Here is a 25,300-nt window from a genome sequence, read left to right as displayed (position 1 = left end):
AGCACTGGGAGACAGCCCCATGAACATTGCCTCTTTTCAGCAACATTTTACTGCTTCCCTGACTTGGGGAGGGACCTTGTGAACCTTGTAACTTTCTTAACTTTTTGAGTCTTGTAAATTTTGCTTCCTGATTCTTATGAGTTTCCTTCTTAACTCAAAAGACAATGTTTCAATTTACAGGAAATAACTACATATTATCCATCTTTGCAGAGATCATGCAGAGTTGAGTTTTTACCCTTCTCTCATTAGTTACTGTTAGTACTCATTATGTTTCACACATTCATCTATTAATGAGTAGGAGATCTTTTAAGTTTTTAAATAAACTGCTTAGAACTTTATTGTACTTTTGACAATTGATCTTTTGTTTTTGGATTATGATTAGGACTATCTACAAACCTTTGTTAAAACTGTAATAGTGTATGGCATTGGATTAAGTAAGTCACTTGTTAGTAAATTGTATAAGTTATACATATTTTATATGTATGTCTGTACTTCTGGAACAGTGCTCTCCTATGCAATCACAATTTTATGATCATGTAAGAAAACTCATAGTATTCACATGAATTACTTGGGTTTATTAATTCTTATCCACATTTCCTCAAGCTTATTTTCTTAATATTTGAAGTTTAAGTTTTCTGAAGTTCATTTTTATTATGACAGCTTAGTTTTATTAAATCTAGATTATTCTTTCTCTGTCATTTTTCATTATATTGAGTATTTTGAAAATACTAGACAGTCTGTTGAACAAATTTTCCTCATGTTCTGAATTTCTTCTATTGTTTGCTCTCCTTGATTCAGGCTCACTATTTTTGACAAGAATTGTACATAGATGTTATTGGGTTATTAATATCTTTATGTCCATCAATTACTTTTGTTACCCAAAAGAGGGTAAGAAGCTCTCTCTGTTGTAAAGATAAGTTTGCTTTTTTGAAAATGTATTGATCATTTCTGCACAAATATTCAAAATTACATAAATATTATTTTCTAACAAAGTTTTACCCAGTGCTTTGTGATGTTCAAGATGACTTATTTTTGCCTGAATCAATGATTACATTAATATAAAAAGTTATACATTTTCTAATCCTTTCCCTCTTTTTTTGTTATCTCATTCTGTCACTCAGGACAACCTCACTATATAACATCAGCTGGACTTGAACTAGGTGAAGTCCTTCTGTATCAGCCTCTAGAGTCCTTGGTTTATATGGTGAGCCACCATACATGATTTCTCTCATTCACTTAAAGTATATAAACTGGTGTTTTTTGAAGAACTTCCATGCTCTCCTTCCTCACTCCCTAAGTAAACTTTATTCATCATTAAAATTATGTAACATGTAAGAATTCATTTCAGTCACTTTCTTTTTGATGTTTGGCAGATAGACGCAGTATCAAAAAGACAGCTCTATGGCCACATTCATGGGTGACTGAGGGCATGTGGGACTGCAATTATGAATAAAATTGAGTATGTTTTCTTAGGTACGAGTGCTAATTTCCTATAGTATTGTTTGTCATTTTTGCTTATTGCTTTGTGTCTCTATTAAAACTGTCAACTTGACACTGCATAGAGTCATCTGAGAAGGGTAACTCAGTTGAGAAATTGTCTGGTTTAGGTCAGAATATGACACCTCTGTGATGGATAGTCTGGGTTCTTAATTGATAGAGTATGCCTATCCCACTGTGGGCAGCATCATTCTTTGCATGGGCAGTACTGACTGTAGAAGAAAACTGTCTACACATGAAGGCATAAGCAAGCCAGCAAGCAACAATCCTTCATGGTTTCTGCTTCAAGCTCCTGCCTTGACTTTCTTGCCTGACTTCCCTCAACAATGAACTATATATAGTAAGCAAAAATAAGATGTTTTCTCCCCTAAACTACTTTTTGCCTTGGTATTGTCATAGCAGCAGAATGGAATGAGAACACATTGTGTGACTAAGTTAAATTTTAAAAGACTAGAAAGTTTTGACTGTGTAGCTAAGTGTATCATTCCCATTTTATTTCTTACTTGTTTTGTTATGTGGACTTAGAATAAAACATGGTAAAATTACTTTTTCTAAGAGTTTGTTGGTTAGATAAATCTGCACTATATATTCTATGATTTTGTTTTTAAATTGATCTACCATGATTTTATGTCTATTGTCTATGTATTGGTTCAATTTTATTTTTATGTCAAAGCTCATCCATGTTTCTCCACATCATTACATTTCCATGCTTTAGTTATATCTTTTGTTTAATTGAAATGGCTAGTCAGTGAACACATATACTATGTTTAAGGAGAGTATTGACTATGAATTTGTCTTACTGCTGATATTAAAGAGATTGCCTTACTCCCAATTAAAGAGACTTCATGCAGGAATACATCCTTTGTTAAATCTATCCTGTTCTCGTTCTTTCCAGGTAAAGTCTTGGAAACAGTAACACCACAACCTATCAAGAGCTGGGAACAACCCTTTGTGAATCAGCATTATTGCCAAGTGACCAGCATGTGAGTAAACCCTGGGCTTCTTTCCTTAGCGGATACATTTTAGGCAACCCCAGTATCAACTACCTTGAGCAGGGTTCTCTATGAAAAGACAATGAGATGAGGAATCAAATATAAAAGTTTTGCTAAGCAAATGCTTTCAGGAACACCAGTCAAGAGTGGAGGAACCAGGAGAGGCAGAAGAGAGGATGGAGAGGGTGGGAGGAGAAAACAAAACAAAACAAAACAAACAAACAAACAAAAAAAACAAAAACCCAAAATGTCTAATTCCATTAGTGTGATTCTTCTGCAAGGTAAACTCACAAGGTAAAGGATGTCTTAAATTTTATCTGTGTTCAAGAGTTTTAAATTGTCACAATCTCAGGTCAAGGAATCATTGGCTAGTGTTCTCCTAGCTATTCTGAAGTTCTATTCCCATGGGAATAGTGGCTCCAACAGTCCAAGTTGGTCCTCAGAGAAGATCTAAGATATGACAAGGACAAAGCAGACCATAAATTAAAGAATAAGAAGAAAAGGGTGGGGCAGGAGGACAAGAGATGTGGATCAAACAAGAACTTTGCTGCAGTCCATAACTGGTTTTCTCGCTGTTTTAATGAATTTGAGGGCAATGTAAGGAATGCTGCAGCAGTAATCATGAATCACTTTCTTTGTAATTGTGCCATGATTGTTTCTAAACTTCTGAGGCTATGTTCCTCAATGCATAAAGAATTTTTTTTTTTTAATCTAACCTGACTTTTTTTTCCTCCCTGACTCTTTTTTTTTTTTTGACAAAAATTATCTTGTTTAATTTCATTTTTTAAAAACTAGAGCCTAGGTGGATATTGTTAAAAAAAAAATGTAGTTTATTCCTTATAATGGGTGAATGTAACCAATTTAACTGTACTAGTTTATATATTTGGCTATTGGTTTTAGTCATTTTTGAAACTTGCTTTGCTTTTTTCCCCTAACTTCTTTTATTAACATTCCTGATTACAATTTAGAATTATTGAGGTTTTTGGTATTATTATTATTTTTTTATGGCTTAGGAGTCATGACCTTTTCTTTTTTAAATTTTCCTTTTTTCTCCCTACCCCTCTTTTTCTCCTTCCATTGTTCTTTCTTTTTCTGTCATCTTCTTTCTCTTCCTTTTTCATTTCTTGGGCTCTTCTTTTCTCCCCCCCCCTTTCCTTTTTCTCTCATTCTTCCCCCCATTCCTTATTGGTCCATCTCCCTCTTACACCCTTCCTCCTTCTCCGCTCTCCTCTTTCCCCTCCTTTCCGCCTCATCATCTGTCCCTCTCTCCTCTCCCTTTTTCTTTCCATTTAGTGATTTATCTTCAATTGTTAACACAGATAAATTACCTCACCTCTCCTTTCTCCAAATAAGAGGACCTTAGAAGCCACTTTGATCACTTTTTAGCTTTATGTTATTTTGTCTTACTTTCCAGCACTCTCTGCTTTTGTGTTATTTGTTATCAATCAGTAAGAACGTGGTATTCTAAAAGGATTAAGAAATGAACAGATGTCCTTGCTTTTTATCATTCCCCAGGATTTCTCCTTCTTGTTCCTCAGGGACAAAGGATTTTCTTCCTGGGGTGATTTCCCCCCCTCCTGTTGTTCGTCCCCAAATCTCTAAATAATATTCTTCTATAGTTATAGTTTTCATTTCTGCACATTACACATCAACCTTTTAGCATGGCTAATCATGACTTAGCTCTTTCACTTCCCCGCCCTGTCCCAGAGCCCTACATTTTCCTTTCCTATGATAGACATATCCCAGTCTTGCTTATAGTACTGGAATTAATGATTATAAAATGTACTTAGTGATTTTTACTCCATAACAGACTAATTATTTCAGGACACAGAACTATGAACTCAGTTCCATACCAGGGAACACCCAATCTAATGAGGATCAGAGAAAATTGACAAACATTAATTTATTGTAACTGTTAAGATGTATAAGTTAGCAAAATGAGCATATTAAGTGATGAAATTTCAGGCAGAGGGAATGATTATGTCAGGAGCATACCTTCCTTTGAACACAAAAGGGCAGGTATTAGAATAAGACAGTAAATGTAAATACTGGTGAGTTCCTATGTGTGTTCTTAAGCTAGAGGCAAAGAAACATTTCCACTTTGGGGTCCACTCATCTCTTTTGTAATTGGCCAGCTGTTGAGACATGAAAGAAGCTTTAGAAATAGGTCAGCGAATGTCTACTGGTGTATTTTAATAAAACTTTATTTGTAAAAACCCCTACTATAAGCCATTGTAATGGCTTTGTATTGCTTCATCCTGACAACAGTCAAGATGCTGAAAACTATAGAGAAGCTAAAAATGAGATTTACCTTTTTAAAGGTTGTAAATGTGTGCACATACACTTACATTCATAAGTGAGGAGCAATGTATAGAGTCAAAGAGTGAACATAAAGCCTAAACTATTTATTACTTGGCTGTTACAGGGAAAAAATTGGTAGCTTCTGCACAAAGATGAGATGTACAAGAATTAGTTGAGCTTTCTTTCTGCTCATCACACTCATTTTTTTATTCTTTGAAGTATTAAGAGTGGGTTTTGTTCTGAACATAACAAATCAAATATATGTCTCATCAATTTTATATTGAAGACTGTCCAAACTTTCACAAAGTATATAATCTCTTTCTTATGGAAGTCATTTTATAGAACTTTAAATTTTAAACACATTTCCAGAACTGGTAACCACATCTGGCTAATGGCTATCACATGGTGCATCCTGCTTCTAGAATCTCTAATGAGGAGCCTTCACATTCATCCCCACCATCCACGTGTAATTAATATTTGTGTGGAGTACTAGTCAGTACTCCTAGTAAGGAACCCCAGTAGCTGATAGGATAAATGGAAGATCTTCAGGGTCCAACCAATCTAGTCTTCTTGGACATGAGAACATAGCGCTGTGATGTTGGGACTGTAAATATCTCCATGGGGGCAGAGATATATTTGCCAGTTGTTGGTCTTGTCATTACAACTGCCAACAAATAAGAAAGTGTACTTACAGTTCTATTTAGAAATATGTTAGCTCAGATTACATTCCTGTGCACTATAACTGTAAAGTGTTTGGTCACACTTAAATTTTACAGCTATATTTATACAAATAGGGCTGACATCTTTAGTGTAACATGTTGACTACCACAACACATGAGATGATTTTAGGAAACAGGGGCCATCCTTGAGCAAAGTAAACATTAAGCAAGTGTTAACGAATAGTCTCTAAAATGCTCAATATAATACCAAAAGCAGGAGAAAGACAATAAACCTATTTGCTTTGAATTTATTTTTATGATGTACATGTACTTGAAAACCAACCAAGTTTTTAGATTATAAGGCTAACACTGGTGATTATAAAGGCTTGTTAACCTTAAAGGTATTTCACCACTTTCTTTGAAACCTGTATTTTTTGTAAATTTGTGGGTGGTTCAAAGAGATATACTGAGATTTTTATTAGCTGTGTGCAGTTTGAAGAATGCTTCAGTCCTAGGCAGGAGAGTATCCCCTTTTTGGCTATTAGGATAACTTCAGATTTTTTTTCATGAATATCTATTAAAATTGCTAAGGAGTAGAATGTTATTTAAAATTGCAAGAATATTTTTTCCTCCTTTAAAATATTTCCAACATCTTGTCTGAATAGTACCCTAGTCTTACTAGTCCAACCATTTATAATTTAGTCACCAAAGTGTGGTGCCATGGCAGGGACAGGACACAGTTGCCTGGGGCTTAGTGTTTTATTTTAAACTCTTATTTCTTTAGAATAAATGTTCCCTTTGAGGAGTCAACAGCTTTCCCTCCGTGCTTCTGTTCATTAGGGAGTGGAGAATGGGGCAAGAACAGGAGAAATGGGGTGGAGGGAAATTTCTGAGAAATTTAGACAAGATTTAATGAGGACCATTACCCCCCCCCCCGCCTTTTTTGTGAAATAATAGCTGAGTAAAGGTATTAATTAATGTTAGCTTTATAAAAATGCCTATTGGTATATCCAAAGCAAATTATACAGAATTGGGTAAGTCATGTAAAAGGGAAATCATGTGGCCTCAGTTACTTTTGTGACAAGGCGATCATGTCATGAACATTTTCTCAGGTAGGAACTAACAGAAAGTGTCTGGCATTTTCCTGGATTCCTTTCCAATGGGTATTTCTGGCCTCTGTCACCCCCACATCCTCCTCTCCCCTCCAGTCCCTTCCCTCCAGCCAGGTTATCCTGCCTTTGTTACCCCCCACTCCTCTCCCCTCCCCTCACTCCAATGCAGCCAACCATCCTTCCATAGAGATTTTCTGTTTGTTTTTATTCGGAGATTCTAAAGCATATTTAATCATGGGTCTGAACATAGCTTCAGGATGATGATGGTATCGGATTCTTCTCATTAAATTCAAACCGCAGGGACCCAGAGCCAAAGCTGATATAGTTGAGATTCCTTCTTGGTATTTATTTGGCTTTTATAAGACACTTGGTTAGAAGCAGAAACTTTCAGGTTTAAGTGTTTACTTTTGATCTTTTTAAGGTAAACATTTTAACCCTGGTTTGCAATCTTATTGCACTTGTATATGTTTAAATTTCTTTTCAACTGACAGACAAAAAAAAAAAAAAAAAAAAAAAAAAAAAAAAAAGAAAGCTACGTATATAATAGGGTGTTAGGTTTCACTACATGTGCACACTGTAGAGCACTAAATCAGATTAAATCCCTCCGTCTCCACAAAATTTCATTATTTCCTAATGTAAAAAAAAAATCCTGTTACTTTTATGAAATGAACACTACTTCTGTTACAGTAACTGAGAACTTATGGCTTTGAGCTAACTAAAACTTAGTACTTGTTGATTTTAATACATTTTAAATTATAATCATAAATAGCTTATGGATCCAAAACTATGCCACACATTCTCCTTACTTTCTCCAACTATCACGTTACGAATTCCTTCTCAAGCTTTTGCTCTATGCATGCCTTTGTGCAATTATAAGTATTATCTAGGATTCCAAGTGGAGTCTTTTTTAATTTGATGGAGCAGCATGCAAATGAAGGGAGCTTCTAACAACGTTCAGGAAACGACTCTGTGCCAACAAGAATCAGAAAAGGACTATTTTCTCCAGTCACTGGGATCTTTCAACTTCTCAAACGCAGATGACAATCTTAAACACCAGCGTATTACAGGTCTTAAGAAACAATTGGGTCTGTTTATGTGGAGCTGTGTATAGCCATGGCTCTAGTGTGCAGAAACTTTCTCGCTTTGTAAATATTAGATTTGACAGTGTTGCTAGGAAACACCCGGGAAGTAAGTAGAATACAAATTATAAAGTCTAAACTTTGCTGTTGCAAACAGTGCAGCCCTAAGGCACTTTTCTATTGTCAAAACAGTTGTGCATACAACATTTTATGCACACGTTAAAGTTAAGAAGCAACTCCTTAAAATAATGTAATCGTTTCCTGTTTCATTTTCCATTTTCTTTCTCTCTGAGAGCTGAGTTGCTTAAAGACATCAGGACAACAAAGTCTGTTCCTGGTTTACTTCCTTTGGATTGGTTAAGCCCCTCTTTAATTGTATGCTTTGTTCAGGGAAATGCTTTGGGTCAGTTGAGCAACACATCCGCTACTGTAAAAAAAAAAAAAAAAAAAAAAAAAAAAAAAAAAGCTGAGTAATGTTGGCGCTTTCCCAAGGTGGAGCTTTCTCATGTGGCTGATGCAAACCTGGAGAATTTGCATCATCATTGTAGCCCAGTAAGTTGGTGTGACAGGCGGTAGCATAAATAGGAGCCCATGAGGAAGCTGAGCTGGTGTGTAATGATAGGGCAGCAACCGTGCGGCTGCAGCAAACTGACGGCTCCTGGAGCGGATGCCACACAGGTGCTCCGGAGGAGCAAGAGGAGTAATTAGATAGCTGCGAAGGCTAAAGCACACCCCAGAGTTTTCACCTGTGGACAAAATAGTGCAGAGCCAGTCAGTGAAAGCAAAGAGAAAGCAGAGACTGAAGAGTGATCAGTCACATCTAGAGAAACCAAATTTGAAAGTTTGTTTGTTTTTTTTTTTTTTTTTCCTCTGTTTTCTTTTCCACTCCCCTCCCCTGGTGTGACACTACTATGGTCCGAAAGCCAGTTGTGGCCACCATCTCGAAAGGAGGTTACCTGCAGGGCAATGTGAGCGGGAGGCTGCCCTCCATGGGGGACCAAGAGGCACCTGGGCAGGAGAAAGTGGTTCTGAAAAAGAAGATCACTTTGCTGAGGGGTGTCTCCATCATCATCGGCACCGTCATCGGATCAGGCATCTTCATCTCCCCCAAGGGCATACTCCAGAACACAGGCAGTGTGGGCATGTCCCTGGTGTTCTGGTCTGCCTGTGGAGTACTGTCACTTTTTGGTGAGTGTACTTCTTCTCTGGGGGTGTGGCTGTGTGGCTCTCTGGGAAAGCAAAGGGTTATTTCTGAGGAGTAGATGAATGGCAATACTACAGGAAATGTTTTGAATTTTTGTTGCTGTTGTTCAGGTATGTGCACTACCCAAACACATGGTCGGCTGTTGGCATAGGACTGAATCCTCTCAGATTCTTTCCTTCAGGCTATATGCCCCTTTCCTGCCCCCGACTCTTCTCTGACTTTTCTCTGGTATGAGGAGAGCAAAAACTTATTGTGATGACCCGAAAGCCAGGCAAGCCTTCTCTGCCTAGGGTTTGGGTTTTGTGTGGCACACTTAGAGAACATCGTGGCAGCTGGCTCGCTGGATGAAACACCTGTGAGGTACAGCCTGCATGGCCAATTTACATGCAGAACCGGATGTTCAGAGCAGTGTCACTGACATTTTATTACCTTAACAAGTGAGTGGCACTCTCTGTCTTTTTAAATATTTTTAATTCATAGGCTTGTCCGTTCCTAATAGCATGCTTTCAGAAGTCCTTGGGGAGACAAGTGTTTGATGTGGCCCTGTGAGTGGCACAGTGGCATTGGCTTGAACTACCCCCCCTCCCCCCGCATTATTATGCTTTTTAAAACACCTTTGAGAAAGTTTCTCAGTGTGAGTTTGCAGGCTTCACTTGGGTGTCAGTCTTCCCCCCTTGCCTGGATCTGGATTTATGTGGCCTCTGGGGAAACAGATCATTTCTCTACCAGTTCACTGAAGTTCCTCTTGACCAGATTGGCATTACTGCAGTTATTAATTTTTTCCTCTTCCAAATTTATGTTTCTTTGATTTGTTTGAGAATTAATACTGTAGAGGAAATAATTGATCCTTGATCAGGAGGGCAAATCAACATAAAACTCTCCAGATCCATTGTAAAGGTGACAAAAATTGGTGAATGGTCAATTTTTTTTATTTAATTTAAACTTTGATCCTAAAGCAGGTCACTTTAAAGTTATTTCCTTAACCCAATACTCTGGGTTCAAGTGCTAACTCTTGCTCCATTCATTCTGCTTTGGCCTTGGGATATTTGAAATCACTATTTGGAGAGAGTTACCTACCCAGAAAACTTAAATATTTGTTTTTAGGATGGAGATATTTAAAATAATTTTACTATAGAAAGATCCAGAAATTGCTGCAATTTGGAAAACTTGGTGACATCATTTATGTGAATAGATTATATTTTATGAAATGTTTGGTGACAGCTGTGTGCTCTCACTTTCCAGTTTTCTTCATTGTTTGGAGTAATACAGTTATCAAAAACTCCAGCAAAATCCTTACCATTATTAATATCAAAGTGGTTTTGGCATATTCAGGTACTGATAAGCAAAGAGAAATTCAATTGTTGATCTTAAGTGACAGTGTATCCTCAGGCTTCAAATGTCTTACAGTACTTGATATATTTAGAATAAATCAATATCTAATCAGAAAAACTACAATCAGTTTCCTGAACTTTGCATACTTATATGCAGGCAGTTCCCAGTGTATGATTTGATTTTAACACACAATCAATGGTTATTCAGATGCTCTAAAATAAATTACTTCATTGAGTTCGCTAAAGACACACTGACTTGTATGGGGGAAATATGCTTGTATATAAGCATGCCATCTTTGGTAGAATCTCAAGAAACTACAGAGAACAGCTAAGGAGGTGTGATGTGAGCCACAGTGGATGCATGAGTGTTAACTTCAGAGATGTGCTCTCATATTGTTTCCACTTAAATTATGGAGCTTTCTGGACACAAAGTCTTCACAAATAGTAAGCAAACGAGATACAAGGAGAAAATTCTTCTGTTACTTGAAGTTCTAGAACTCAGGGAATACAAGTCAAGAATGTAGATCCGGAGTCCCCAGCTTAAGGTTGTTTAGCACAAGATTTTTTAACCTTCCTGTGGTGGGTAATAAGATTTGTTATTCAGTAAATTACTTGCCATATTTTAACACTTGTAAAATGAAAGTTTTGTAAGATGATTTTGTCTAGTTCAAGGCAAATGTGCAGGGCAGTCCCTAGGCTATGTGTGGTCAATGAAGTTCCCACTGACTAGTGTTTTGAATCTTTTGGGGGCAAAGTCACCCTCTGTAAGGGGAGCAGCATCTGCATTTGGTTTGCAACCTTTTGAGTTCTGAGGTCAACACATGGGCTTTTATAGCTGGCTTTGAACTTCTTTTCATCTGGGCACAAAGCTATGGAGCTTGAGATCTTTAAATGAAAATTCCATTCTCTCAGAACTCAATTTAAACCTGGGTTAAAGTGTATAGAGGTCTGGGTATTGATTCCCTGATAGTAAATTGCAAGGTGCTTAAGAGTCTTTCCTATAACTAGGTTATATTGGTTGATTTTTCTGGACAACCTAACAACATGGTGACTTCTTTTTCAAAAGAAGTCGTTATAGCTAGTTACCTCTAGTTCTACATTAAAGGAACTCTCCCAAAGTCTTTAAATAGCTGCCTGCAAGCTCATTTAACATTAAAAAGCAGTAGAGCTACTTAGATTTTTCTTTGGGGTGGAGTCTGGACTCTAACAAAGAGTAGAGGGTGTGGTCTGAGTCTTTCCTCATTTGTTCACTCTTAAAAAACAGTTCTCCAAGTGACTTTGAGATAATGCTGGATTCGGGAATCAGATAAGTGTACTCAGACTTCACTAAATTTCTAAATTCTGTTTATTTTGGGCATTCTACAGGAGACACTCCTGATCAGTAATTACTTTCCATACCTGGAACCTCATCTAGTGCTTGGGCAGAAACGGTGTTACCTTTGAGCACTGAGCAATTTCAGATTTTTTTGTTTTGTTTTGTTTTGATAAAACTAAGATTTATTTTTATGTCCATCATAGTTAACTATGAATTAGTAGGTAAGTAGAGCCTTGTCATGTGAGTTTGAGATGTCAAAAATCAGTCCTACCTGTGGCACACTTTACCACCTTCATATGCACAAGTCTTTTACAAGATGAAAGTCCATTTTTTTCACTCCAAAGGGGGTGAAAAGTAGGGTTTGGGGAGTTTAAATAGCTTCCCCAATCCCATCCAGGTATTATTTCTAAACACAACTTAGTTTATAACTGATTTTGCATTGCATACATGACTATACATATGGAATCTCACTGTAAAACAGTTCTCTCAACTTCCTTGGTACATTTTGAAAACATCCATAACAACCATTTCTGGCTACAGAACAACTGAATCCAGATTCATTTTTTGCTGACAAAACAAATTCTATTAATTAACTGAAGTCTCACAAGGTGTGCAATCCATTCTTTCCCAAAGACAGACAGATAACCCATATTTTGATATGCCACAGAAACACTATTTATTAAAATGACTTAGCGAGGTCAGTTTGAGTGGATAACTTGTCTTAGTGTGACGTGGTGTTGTTATTCAAAGGTCAGGTCAATCCTGTTGATACCTGCTGCGTTGCCCTTTCCCTCTGCCCTCTGGGTTCTGACCACAGATTCTCAAGCATGTTTGCAGATACCCTTTCAAACAAAAGTCCTTTCCTTACATTTATTTTCATTTCATTTTATTCGGTTTTCATGTGTATGGGTATTTTTCCTGTGTGTGTATGTCTATGCACAACATATATGCCTGTACTTGAGGAGGCCAGAGGAGGGCACTGCATCACCTGGAACTAGAGACACAGATGGTTGTGAGTCACCTTGTGGATGCTGAGAATTGAGTTTGGGTCTTCTGGAAGAGCAGCTGGTGCTCTGAACTGCTGAGCTATCTTTCAAGTCCTTCACTTCCTTCCTTCCTTCCTTCCTTCTTTCTTCCTTCTTCCTTCCTTCTGTCCTTCCTTCCTCTCTCTCTCTCTCTCTCAACATGAGGCAGGTCTCAATTGTAAGGAAGTTAAAAGAGGAACTTAGTGGATCTCAGTTAAGAGTTGACTGTTGTCATGAAGAAGGCCCTTCTGGTCAAAAGAAGGAGCCATACCGCATGCAACCCAAACAGTGCTGGTAGGATTCCATTACAAGACTATTTGATAATGTGTCAAATTTGTACCTTTTTTATTGTAAACTTTCACAGGAGCCTTGTCCTATGCCGAATTGGGTACGAGCATAAAGAAATCTGGTGGTCATTACACATACATTCTGGAGGTCTTTGGTCCTTTGCTAGCTTTTGTACGAGTCTGGGTGGAACTGCTCATAATACGGTAAGGATGTGAAAACAATTAAGGGACAATAAGCCTATTAATTTCATCACTTTTCAGAATCTTCTTGACTATTTTTAACTAATTCCAAATGTGCATCATGTGACTTTGTTGGAAACATGAAGATCCTAAGGCATAAAATGTTTTCTTTAAGCTGCAAGTTTAATTCATGTATGTTTTTCTAGGAAAGGTATTTATTAGAGAGGAGGTGAAACTTCAAAATCCACCTTGATAAACTGCACCTTTGCCTGACCTGGCACAATTTAATATGCCAGGAATTAGAGTTATTTCTTATTGTTGACTATATCATCAGGCCATTTAAGTTCCCATTTGTGACTAAGAAATATCTCTGCCAAACAACTTAGTATATTATCAAGTCTTATGTTTTACAAAATGAAAGAAAAAAGAAAAAAAAAAAAAAGCTCAAGTTTACACACCACGAGTGATTCATTTCCTCACATTAAACAAACCAATGATCTGCAGTTTCGAAAATCTTTTGATTGTGTTGCTGTGAGATTCCGTTCCCCTTCCTGAATCTCTTGGCACTGAATAGCGCCAAGTCACTCTGAATAGCAAATTTCCTTAAACATTGTGGGGCCTCTGTGGTGTCACACGAATAGCTGGTGTCACAGGTGTTCTGTGCTAACTGCTTCACAGGATGTGACTTGCAATTTTTGACCACAGAATTCAGTAGGAATCATCAGGGAACCTTGCTCCCCTGTAAACAAAGGACACATACTGCTGAACTCTCAGGGAAGCTTTCATTCTGCCATTAACAGGAGTGATAAAGGCGGAGAAAGCTCTTAGGTGTTCATTAACAGGAATAATGTGGTGGTGTTGATAACAAACTTCATTGGCAATGGTGTTTTTTTTTTATTGCTTAGAAATCAATAGAATTAAATGATGGTAAAAGACTATTTTTATTGTTTCCTTAAGATCTCCCTATTTGGGATGTATTTCAATATCCTCTGTCAACTTAGTCATATGTACTCCTCAAAGTTTACCTTTACACTTTTTCTTTTTTCAGTTAATTTTTGGTTTATTCCCAATTTGTGGCATTTCTTTCATCTCCCTGTCTCTGTCTCCCCCCACCCTTTTTGTCTTTGGGTTTGAGACAGGGTTTCTCTGTGTAGCTTTGTGAACCAGGTTGGCCTTGAATTCACAAAGATCCCCCTGCCTCTGCCTCCCCAGTGCTGGGATTAAAGGTGTGTGCCACCACTGCCAGCTTTCTTTCACCTCTTAATTCTTTGGAAAAACACAAGTAACCTCTATGTCCCATTTGACATTGAACTCATTACCATGTCTTATTTAATACTTTAGCAACCATGTTATATTTTTTCCATCTCAAGTATATGAAAACAGGTCTTACACCTTTTATAACTTTCATATTACCTGTGTATCCTGGATACGAATTCTTTCTTTAAAAGTGTCAGGAAGTCCAAGATTATGTTATTTTGAATGAAGCAAACTCGGCATTGAAATAAGAACACTTAGAATGCTGGCCTGTCAGGCTGCTGAGTCTGATGGCCTTGGACTTCACTCCATCTTCATCCATGCATTTGCTGTGTAACTTTATCTAATTGTTCAATATTGCTATGAGTGTGATCATTCCATTTGCAATGGGCAGATATGGTGCCTGTTCATTAATTTATTCTTTCCGCAAATTGCTGCAAATGGCAAGATAAAGAGATCCATATTTGCAATGAACCACAATTCCTGCTCCTAAACAGCGGATATCAACTGTTGCCTTAATTTTGAAAGAACTGTTTTATGGTGTGTGTGTGTGTGTGTGTGTGTGTGTGTGTGTGTGTGTGTGTGTGTGAGTATAGCCAAATTACCTAAATAAATTCTAGAAGCTTTTAAAAACATTTGTATTTCTTTTTGTCATACTGGACTCACACTGCTGGAGTTGTCTTTCAAACAAACAAAATAACACATGACATGAAGAAGGATGTGATCCCCTAAATACATAACTGCTTTTATTCTATTAGTAACACTCATGACATCTAAATAGTAATATCTGCACATACTTACTTTCAAATTAAGTCTGTATTGTTCTCATAGAATTCAAAGTCAATGAAGGTAAAGAGTTTCAATCTGGGAACCACATTAAGAAGAATAAAAACTCTACTGTGATAAGCAGTGTGGAAGAGACAGGTTTGGTGCTGTGTAGGAAAACATTTGGACAGGTGAAGGGTTGAGGACACTTCTCTGGACCAAGACTGAACCCAGATACAAAGTACAAAAAGTAGCTATTTGATGTTGCCTTACATGTAGCTCTCATGGCAGAAGCAAAAGTAGCTATTTGAAAAGGCTCTGAGCAGAAGTGATTGAGATCTTTATCCTGGGAGAAAGACAAAGTCCAGGAAGCTTGCACCCAAGTGTATGTGCAAGACTTGACCATAGCCAAAGCATGTTTCAAGGATACCAAAATGACATGACCAGATTTCATTTTATATACCAAATGATAGAGAATACCAAGAGTACCCCCTTTGGATAAAAGATAAAGGGGTCTTTAGGGAGAGAAGTTACAATGTTTGTGTTAGTGGCTGGAGATAGGAGACTAGGGCTGGAAACCTGTCTGAAGGTAGTTGGGTTCTGGTAATCCAGGGATCAGGCCTGGGTGTTAGGTAACCAGAGGAGGAAGAGAAACTGAAAGGGACTCTTGAGATGTTAAGCAATTCTGTGGATTTCCTTGTGTGGTAACAATATGCACTCATAGTGAAGATGAAATGGAATATTAATATTTTTCCTTTGAAGAACTAAAGGGAGTGACTTATTGTCTGGGTTTCTATCATCCCAGGCTGGGATTTTGTCTTCTTATTCTGTGATTCTCTCTATATAAATATTTTTTTAAGAAATTAAGAATATTCATTTGGCTTAGAGATTTCTTTTTATTAGAAAATTAAGAGTCAACATTAAATATTTAGACACATTTTGGCAATGAACTCTTATAAGTACTAATTTTCACAAAGATTTTTTTAAAAAAAACTAGCCATTACTGGTACAGATAACTTTTCATTTGAAATGTATGGCAGCTTAGTGAAATATAAAGTTCTGAGCATGTTAGACTTTCTTGCTAGGTAAGTTCCACATGTTAGGTAGTAAGACCTAAAGATAAAAGGTTTTAATGAAACTGTTACTTAGTGTTTCATGAAGTTAACCTAAATATATTATGTTTTTAGCCCTGGAGCTACTGCTGTGATATCTCTGGCATTTGGAAGATACATTCTGGAACCATTTTTTATTCAATGTGAAATTCCTGAACTTGCAATCAAGCTAGTAACAGCTGTGGGCATCAGTGAGTATTATAGCTATAACAGAAAAGAAGAACACAATGTAACAAATGTGATTGGTGGCAAATTTTCTTTAGAGTTTTTGCATGTTATTTCCCAAATTGTCTTCTGTGTGCTTACAGTTCAAATCTGTGTTGGCAACTAGAGGCAGGAACACAAGCTTTGAAGTGACCTCTGCTATTACAATGTATGCCAACTCTATACAGGATCAACAGGTGTGGGAACTGATCTTTTAAAGTAGACAAAAACTCCTTCTTCAGTAAAATATTAAATGGATGCTGTATCAAAAGACAGTCTCGCAGATGGGGAATATTCTGGGGAATTATTTTTTGAACTAGAAATAACCTGTGCCAGTGGTATATGAAATTATTACTCACCAATGGTCCTGGGGTTATGTTTATATGCTAGGTGTGCATGTTGTGTTTGTACTGTTCATAGTGATACTGGCTGTCATCCTAAGTTTATCGTTTTCTCTGCTTATTTTTGGTCATGAAAGGAATTTTCTCTCAAGTTATGATAATCAGGGGGATGGGTTGGGGGTGTCAGTGGGGGTATAGGAGGGAGAGGAAACTGGGATTGATATGTAAAATAAGATTGTTTCTAAATTAAATAAAAAAAAGTGAAAAAAAAAAAAAAAAAGAATGAGCAATTCCAGAATCAAATCTCAAAACAAGAACAACAGATTTGATAACAACAACAACAACAGATTTGATAGCCTTTCTTGGCTAGATTTATTTATGGGCTATAAATTAGGAAGTTGTTTACTTTATTCTTTTTATTAATGGGCATAGACATTTGGAAATTGAAGAAACAGATGAAATGAAAGGAGGAACATATATAAGATTCCATAAGCAATTGTTGTTTGTCTTTTACTCTTTTCTCTTTGTGGGGCCTGACACCCAGCTTCCAAGTAAATCATACATGGAGTCTTGCTTTTTTTCTATGAATGCCCAGCCTTACCTTGGCTTGTTCCTAGGCAGCTTTTCTTAAACTATCCCAGTCTACATTTTGGCTCTTGGATTTTTCCTTTTCTTACTTCCGTATATCATTTTTTTTTTCTTTTTCATTTTCATTTTTATTTAAATTTTGTTTTCATTTTTCATACCAACCATGGTTCCCCTCCCTCCCCTCCTTCTGCCCCCACCCCTTCTCCTTAACCAATCCCCATCTACTTTTTAGTAAGGCCTTACATGGGAAATCAACAAAGTATGGCATATCAAGTTGAGACAGGATCAAGCCCCTCCTCCCGTGTGGAGGCTGAGCAAGGTATCTCTCCATAGAGAATGGGCTCCAAAATGTCAGTTCATGCACTAGGGATAAATCCTGGTCCCACTGCCGGTGACTCCACAGACTGCCCAAGCCACAGAACTGTCATCCACATTTAGAACGTCTAATTCTGTCCTATGCAGATTTTTCAGGTCCTTAAGAGAGACATGCATGGATGCCCCTGGGAAGGGGAAATAGATAAGATTTCCTGAATAAATTGGGAGCTGGTGGGGGGGGAGGGTGAAGGGGAGTGGGAAGGTGAACATGAGGGAATGGAATGGTTGAGTTGGGGGAGAGACAGAAAGAGCAAGGAAAAAGAAATCTTGATAGAGGAAACCATTATTGGGTTAGGGGGAGATCTGTTGCTAAGGAAACTCCCAGGAATCCACAAGGATGACCCCAGCTAAGATTCCTAGCTATAGTGGAGAGTGTGCCTGAACTGATCAGATTGATGACTACCCTAATTGCCATAATAGAGCCTTCATCTAGTAACTGGTGGAAGCAGATGCAGAGATACACAGCTAAGCACTGGGTCAAGCTCCTGGAGTCTGGTTGAAGAGAGGAAGGAGGCATTATATGAGCATAGGGGTCAAGATTGTGACAGGGAAATCCACAGAGACAGCTGACCTGAGCTAGTGCAAGCTCACTAACATTTTATTTTTTTTTTTTTTAAATCTTACTTTCACTCTTACTCTGTGGCTGGCTGGGCTGCTGGCCTCTTGTTCTCTCTCTCCATCTTCCATCCTTTTCTCCATCTCCTCCTATTTATTTTCTCTGCCTGCCAGCCCTGCTTATCCTTTCTCCTGACTTGCTATTGGTTGTTCAGCTCTTTATTAGACCTTCAGGTGTTTTAGACAAGCAAAGAATCACAGCTTCACAGAGTTAAACAAATGCAGCATAAAAGAATATGACACATTTTTGCTTCATTAAAATAAATGTTCCATATCATACACAAATGCAACACGTATTAAAACAATATTTTAAAACAAGCAAATCGGACAGTCATTTTCTATAACATTCTAGAATATCATAGAAACAGCCTATAATTGCTGTTAATATCATTGCTTTCTGAATCCTTATGATCATAAATAGTTGACTAGGTTTAACAACCTAGAGAATGGTACACAGGAGTAACTGAATTGCATACTCCAGGAAGACTACTTAGAGGGTTGCTCCATAGTGGCTTACTAGAATAACACAAAGTTCAATGCACTTTTGACAGCAAATGCCCTAAGGGCTAATCTGTGACAAAGTGTGAGTGATTCTGTGTAAAACCATCTCTGGTACGACATACATGGAATTCTTAACTAAACATCTTAATCCTAAACACACAGTTGTTCTGTGACAACTCTGGAAAGACAAAGAAAGTGACTCAAAAGTAGCCATGGTGGAGTTCTGGGAATTAAAATGCAGCTGCCTATGACATTCTTCTCTTTATAGATACCACAAACAGGAAACCTAGGGACAATTGACCTCACTTCTCTATACCTCAGTATTGTCATTAGATAATTATGCCAGTGTTGTAGGGGCTATGAGAACTCAGCAGTATGTAGCGCATTTGTGATGATGCCAGCAATTTATTAAGAATGCAAGGCAAGTGATGACTATTTATACTTCTGTGGAGAAATGTCACTGGAATTCCCCTGGGACCAGGGGCTTGCACAAGGCTACGTCCCCAGCCCCCCAATAGCACTTAGGTTGCTTGTTTGTGCTCAGAAGCTATCTATGACTTTATAAGAAATCTAAGGATTTTTTTTTTTTTTAAATCTAGCACAAATACTTGTAGTTTGTGACCTGTTAAACTTAAATTTTAGGAAGCTTCAGTTCTCAGGAAGCAGGGAGATTAGTGGAGAGAAACAGTCTGCTAGTAAGATGTTAGATCTGGTGCCATGAGCTTTTGTGGGGTGAATCATCTTACACAGTGGTTATAATTACTATAGACCAACAAGCTGGAGTTGGGGACAAAGTGTCCTGGTTTCTCGTTATGTGATCTTGGTCTATTAAACTTATTTATGCTTCTGTTTGTTGATTGATAAAATGCCTTTGATATAACAATGTGTCTTGAATGGCTGTAGAAATGTAAGATCATATCAGAGATTTAAGGCTTTGAAGTGTTCCTTTTACATGGAAAGTTCTTGATGCCTCTGATGTTGCACTGAAGGGTTAGACTAGCAGCCATTTTTATATCTGCCATATCCTCTTTCCCTGAATGAGGCCAAATCATATCATGGAAGAGAAAGAAGTAGTTTAAAGAACTCTTCAGACTAATAATACATGTTATTAATTAAAAAGCATAAACCAAGATCTTAAAGCAAATCATGATGTGCAGATATTTACAAATTCACATTTACCTGCTTTGACTATGAAATTAAATAAATGATGATGTTTGTATTTTTGTATGTCCAAATGACTCTTACTAATCTCAATTTTGCAACCTTTTTAAAGGAGACATTTATATTTTAGGGAATTCAACATTTCAAATCTCCCTCCAAAATTTAAAGCAACTGCAAGAAAGCATCAGTAAGCTGTGTGTGGGCTCACATATTTATAATAGAGTTTTGTGGAGGAATGGTTAGAGAAGGGCCAGAAGGATTGATGGAACCTTGATATTTCATCTTATTTTTGATACTAGCTATAGTATTAGTTTGAAAATTCTGATATAAACTACAGACGATGATCAGGGACCAACTTCCTAAACTCAGAGGTATTGAAAGAAAACCGGTATATGCTCATGAGTCAGTGGGAAGTAATTTAAGTCAAAGGCTTAATTGGAAAAGTCAAAGGCCTTTAAAATGAATTTAGCTTTAATGGAGCAACAGGGGTGGGGACAAAGATGAAGAGTAATTTACCTGGGGGCAAATCTCTCAAAACCTTTATTTTTCAAAGTGAATATAGGTGATGTTCTGACTGTTAGAAGGGAAGGTTGTGGAGATGTAGAAAATGGAGTTTAATTGCATGAATTACTTCTCAAGTTCCTAGAGGAAAATGAGGAATTTAAATCTCTAGTTAAGTAGAGAAAAAGGTCAAACTTCAAAAGGATTTCAACTTTTGTGAGATGTTAACCAACCATTTGAAAAATAATAGCAGAACAGGGGAGGAACTTATCTAAATCCTAATAATACCCACAGTTTTCAAAGTACCCCACTTCTGGCAAATAATAAAGGTGAGATACTTGTGTTTATCCAAAATCCCATCCATTTTAGCAAAAATGTTAGTTAGGCACATTGAAGGGTAATGGAAAAATATTATTAGTTCACTTCAGCTTATGTCCCTAAGTCTGACATGATCAATAACCTGTGCAAGATCACAAGTTCCACTTCTCTTACAGTTCAAAGGAACAAGGGTGTATGTTCATTATTTAAAATATCAAGCCCTAAATATCTGGTCCCTAAAGCTGCACCCTAAGAAGCATGTTCTCAAGTGGAATATTATCATAACAATGCTTTCTCCTTATGCTGTGAGCTGTATTCACATCTACCCTAACATCTCTCTCAGTCTCACATCCATTGATGGTTTACTTTATATAGATAAGAGCTGTGTTGTACATATTAAACCTTGTGGAAATAACGGGGAGGAACAGAGAAAACGGTATTTCTATATCATTCTGAAGCACAGCCAGGGGCTGAGAAGATGGCCAAGTAGGTAAGGAGTCTGCTAAGCAGGCATGAAGACCTGAGTTTCAGCCCCAGCCTGTAATTCCAGGACTGAAGAATTAGAGACCAGACCGCCTTCAGGGCTAAATCAGGGAGCTCTGGATTCAATGAGAGATCCTATCTCAGAAATAAAGAGGAAAGCAACTGAGAAAGATGGTCAACATCTGTCTTTGGCCTCTTAATATATATACACATGAGCACACCTGCCCATACTCATGCAAACATATGAAAACATGTACACACAGAGAAAGACAAAATCAAACAAACCAATGCTACAAATACAGTACTGTCATTTCTGTTTTCCAGGGACTTTAAATTATATTTGAATTATATGACTACCCTGTGTCAGCCTGTGTGTGTTTGTGGATCTCTTTAAATTGCTGAAGCCTAGATATCCTTACTCCTTTTCTCCACTAGCTAAATTAGAACACAATAAAGTTGGCTCTTTGGTAGTTATGCACAAAAAGATATACATATGCCAAGGAACAGCAGCCATATCCTTCAGGAGGATCATACATAAAATGTGGAATTCAAGTGCCTTGAGCTCTAAGACAGACATGAACTGTCCCATAGAACTATGAAAAGGAGATGTCACAAGTTTGTCAAGAAACTGTTGTATCAGTGAGCTCACACATTTCTTTTGAGCTGTTTCCTCATTGAACCTGTGAGCTGGTGGTAAAGGCTTGAGCTCAGGAGTTTGCCTTCCTGCCTTCTAATCTTATCTTAACATGAACTGCCTGTATATGAATACCAGCAAAATAAACAGAACCTGGAATTTCACCTGCTTTACATGAAATACATGACTGATAATAGCAGCCATGCCATGGGAATGTGCTGATTAACAAGTATTATCCATGGAAGTCTTTGTACCATGTCTGATAGAAGATAATAGTTTACATTTTTGTGGTCCCTGCTCTGTTTATCCCCAGCAGTGAGATCATAGATACAGAGTTGGCCATGTGCCTCCTAAAGGTACTTTCTGAGATCAGTGCATCCCAGAAATGGATGCTAAGAGATAAAGGAATCCAGCAGCTGCTTCAGTGTACAGTGGAGGCACCCACTTTATCTCATCATATAGCATTCATATATAGCATCTGTGTGTTTTACCAGTTTAGCATGAAGTGCTCCAAAGGCAGAAGCCTAAAGGAATATGACTCTGAGAGACAATCCAATAATCTGTAACTTCTTCTTTTTTTCAAAATGAAAGACAGAGGTGAATGATGGAATGTACAGGAAGAAATACTTGCTCGTCTTTAAATCATAGATAGCATCAGTCCTCAAGATTTCCCTAAACATCCCTTTTAAATACAGCTCCTTTCAAAAATGGGTTTCTTATCTGCAGGATTTATGGATATAGCTTTCCCTGCTACATTTTAGTTTCTAGGAAACTGCAATAAATAAGTAAATAAAAGCCCATGTGTTGCTGAATTTTCATTTTGCTAAAAATTTGAAGCAAGTACTCCCCCCAAGTTTCCTTATGTGTGAAATTAACAGTTATTCAAAGAAGAAAAACTCAGGCCAGAGTGCTGGCTCAGATTTCTTTTGTAATTACAATATACGTAGATGGTACCCATTTAAGAAGCAGCTAGAGTTTGTGTCAGAAACTCAGAACATGCCTGTGTTTACTGAATCCCAAATCCTTATTCAGTACTGTTGTGTAAGTAAACACTTTGCAGCCTTAACTCCCTCTGCATAGATACAGGATGAAGCAGCAGCTTTAGTAGCCTGTGAACCTCTTCTGGCTATCCTATAGGAAGCCTTGTTACTCAGTATACTGAGTATACCTGGAATATGGTGTTGCTCCTACCAATGATATTAGATATTAGGTGCTCATATAAAGATGACTTTGGAGAAAAGTTTAAGGGTAGTCAGTCTTGCTAGGAATTCTTCCCCAGCTAAGGGGAAGATAGCAAGGTGAAAGGATCAATTCCTTATGTTTTTTTTTTTTGATTTGTGTCTTCCATTTGTCTGGGTAAAGTTTAGAAAAGAGAATAATATTCCAGATCCTCATTGTTTTCCCTGTTCCCATGGATATTGAGCATTTAGAAGACAGCAGATCCTTTCCTCTCAAATATGCAGTGGTCAGGTCTTCTTCAAATGACTATTTCTTTTTGCCCAGGGTGTCTGCCTCTTTATTTCCCTCTTTCTCCCCTTTTCTCTTTCTCTCTGAGCTGCTCTTCTACTTTGGACCACCTGAGAAAGGGCAAACACAGTGCTCCTTTGATGCTGCTGAATGCTGCTGATACAATCAAGGCTGAGGTTTTTTTTTTTTTGTTTGTTTGTTTGTTTTGGTTTGTTTGTTTGTTTGGTTTTTTTCTACTTTCATGTCTTAAGTTGGATCTATTTAATTAAAAAAAAATTTCATCATCATGTGATGAGCCGTTAATCACACAGGACACAGGAATTTGCATAGAGAAATGGATACTCATTCGATAAATTGGAGAGAAGCAGGGTTGCATCTTATTATTTCCAATATGTAACTTCTCTATGTATTTGAGACAAATTATTTTTCATCATTACCGATGAAACAATTTCTTTGAGTACTGACAGTGGATCTGTTTGTTTCCTCATATAGTCTGCTTCCAAGATAGTGGAATTAGGATGCTCTCCCCAACCCCCGACTCAGGCCTTTCTGACAATCCCTGCTATTATTTCTATGACATACTTCATTACTGCCCCAGTATACTTTCAGTGGACTCTTCTGATCCCCCATCTTTGCCTTTTTCTCAGTAAGACTTAACTTACTGCTTTATTTACTTATTAAAATGTCTACCTTTACTGAGGTATGTTTTGCAAATAAAATTCCATTGTTTTAGTATGTAATGTGGTGACAATCTGCCTATACCATGAGAACTGTTTACTAGTGAAAGTTTGTTCCTGTTTCTGTCACCTCACCCCATTACCTCTTTAGTTTTGGTTGTATGGAGGGAACATGTATGCATATTTATGCACATAGTTCACTCATTGACTGTTGTCATTAAAATTCTATCTTCTACAAAATTTGGTGAAATGTTGCTATAAACTAAATTTCAAATTTGAAAAATTTTGATGTCTGTCATTTATAGATACTTGATATTATTTCATAAATGTTTCTTCAGGCATCCTGTTTTCCTCTGTCTCTGAGTTGATCATCTCCCCATGCACAGATCAATGACCCTTTATCCCACTGTGTGGGTCAGTAGCATGCCATAAACCTTTTTCATGTAATACATTACTGATTGTATATTGATTTTAGATGGCTGTTCAAAACCATTTAAATAATATACATTAATTAGGCTCTGTTTGGATATAGTTTGTTTTAATTTTTCACATTAGTTATTGTATATTGATTATACTTCAGCAATTCCTAATTAGGAAACTGAGGTAATGATTATATTATATAAGAGAAGTGTGGTAACAACTCCTGACCACATGATTCCAATTTGAATGGTAAGAATTTTGCTAGTGTTTTTTTAATTTTCTGAGATAATTTTATACATTTAAAAAATATTTGCTAAGGGAGAACACATCTTTACAAAAAGAAAACTTATTGATGAAAACCATATGTATGTAATAGCTGCTACCTGGTTTGAGCTACCCTGTGCTTATATTTTTGTCAAGACTATAAAGTTGAAATTCATTATGTAGAATAACCCTAGACATTCCATCAGATAAGAAAAGGAAAGCCTACATTATCATCATTAAACTGTTCCTTAACATTTTTGATAACCCACTTCACCAATTCATTTATTCATACAACAAGAATATGTTAGTTATCTTCCTGGCCAGGAATAGAGCTGATAACGGGCAATGCCCAAATGAATAGCCATTGTGCTGTCCTTATGTGGATAGGGGTGGCTGCTTAGGAAACTGTCAACAGTATCGATACGAAGAGGAAAGTCTTCTGGCTTCAGACCCACTGTGCATACTGAGTTGAAAAGTTCCAAGATTTTTATTTGACCAAATAGCCAAATATACATTGAAAGTCAACACTTGCACACCTCATTATCTATTTGGAAAGCAGGAAGTCCAAGAAGAGTATTGGGTAGAGCTGGTCCCAATGGAGAAGAACAAGACCTCAGAATCAGCTCTTCTTACCCGTT

General features: G+C 37.3%; 1 protein-coding gene across 2 annotated transcripts in view; it reads left to right on the top strand.

Moving 5' to 3' along the window:
• The first annotated feature begins 2,407 nt into the window (after positions 1–2,407).
• The window catches only part of Slc7a11 (solute carrier family 7 member 11), a 77,383-nt gene continuing 54,490 nt past the window's right edge, over positions 2,408–25,300 (top strand). The window contains exons 1-4 of one of the 2 annotated variants that reach the window (XM_051176907.1): positions 2,408–2,480; positions 8,568–8,828; positions 12,880–13,006; positions 16,189–16,304. In XM_051176907.1, coding sequence (XP_051032864.1) covers positions 8,630–8,828; positions 12,880–13,006; positions 16,189–16,304 — 442 coding nt within the window. In that variant the 5' untranslated portion in view covers positions 2,408–2,480; positions 8,568–8,629. Of the gene's footprint in view, positions 2,481–8,453; positions 8,829–12,879; positions 13,007–16,188; positions 16,305–25,300 lie in introns of those variants that run through there. The other variant, XM_051176906.1, reaches the window with a different exon arrangement.

This window comes from Phodopus roborovskii, unplaced genomic scaffold, assembly GCF_943737965.1.
Source record: "Phodopus roborovskii unplaced genomic scaffold, PHOROB, whole genome shotgun sequence".
NCBI classification, from domain to species: Eukaryota; Metazoa; Chordata; class Mammalia; order Rodentia; family Cricetidae; genus Phodopus; species Phodopus roborovskii.
The sequence above is the reverse complement of the archived record's forward strand: the minus strand, read 5'-3'. Positions and strand labels throughout refer to the sequence as shown.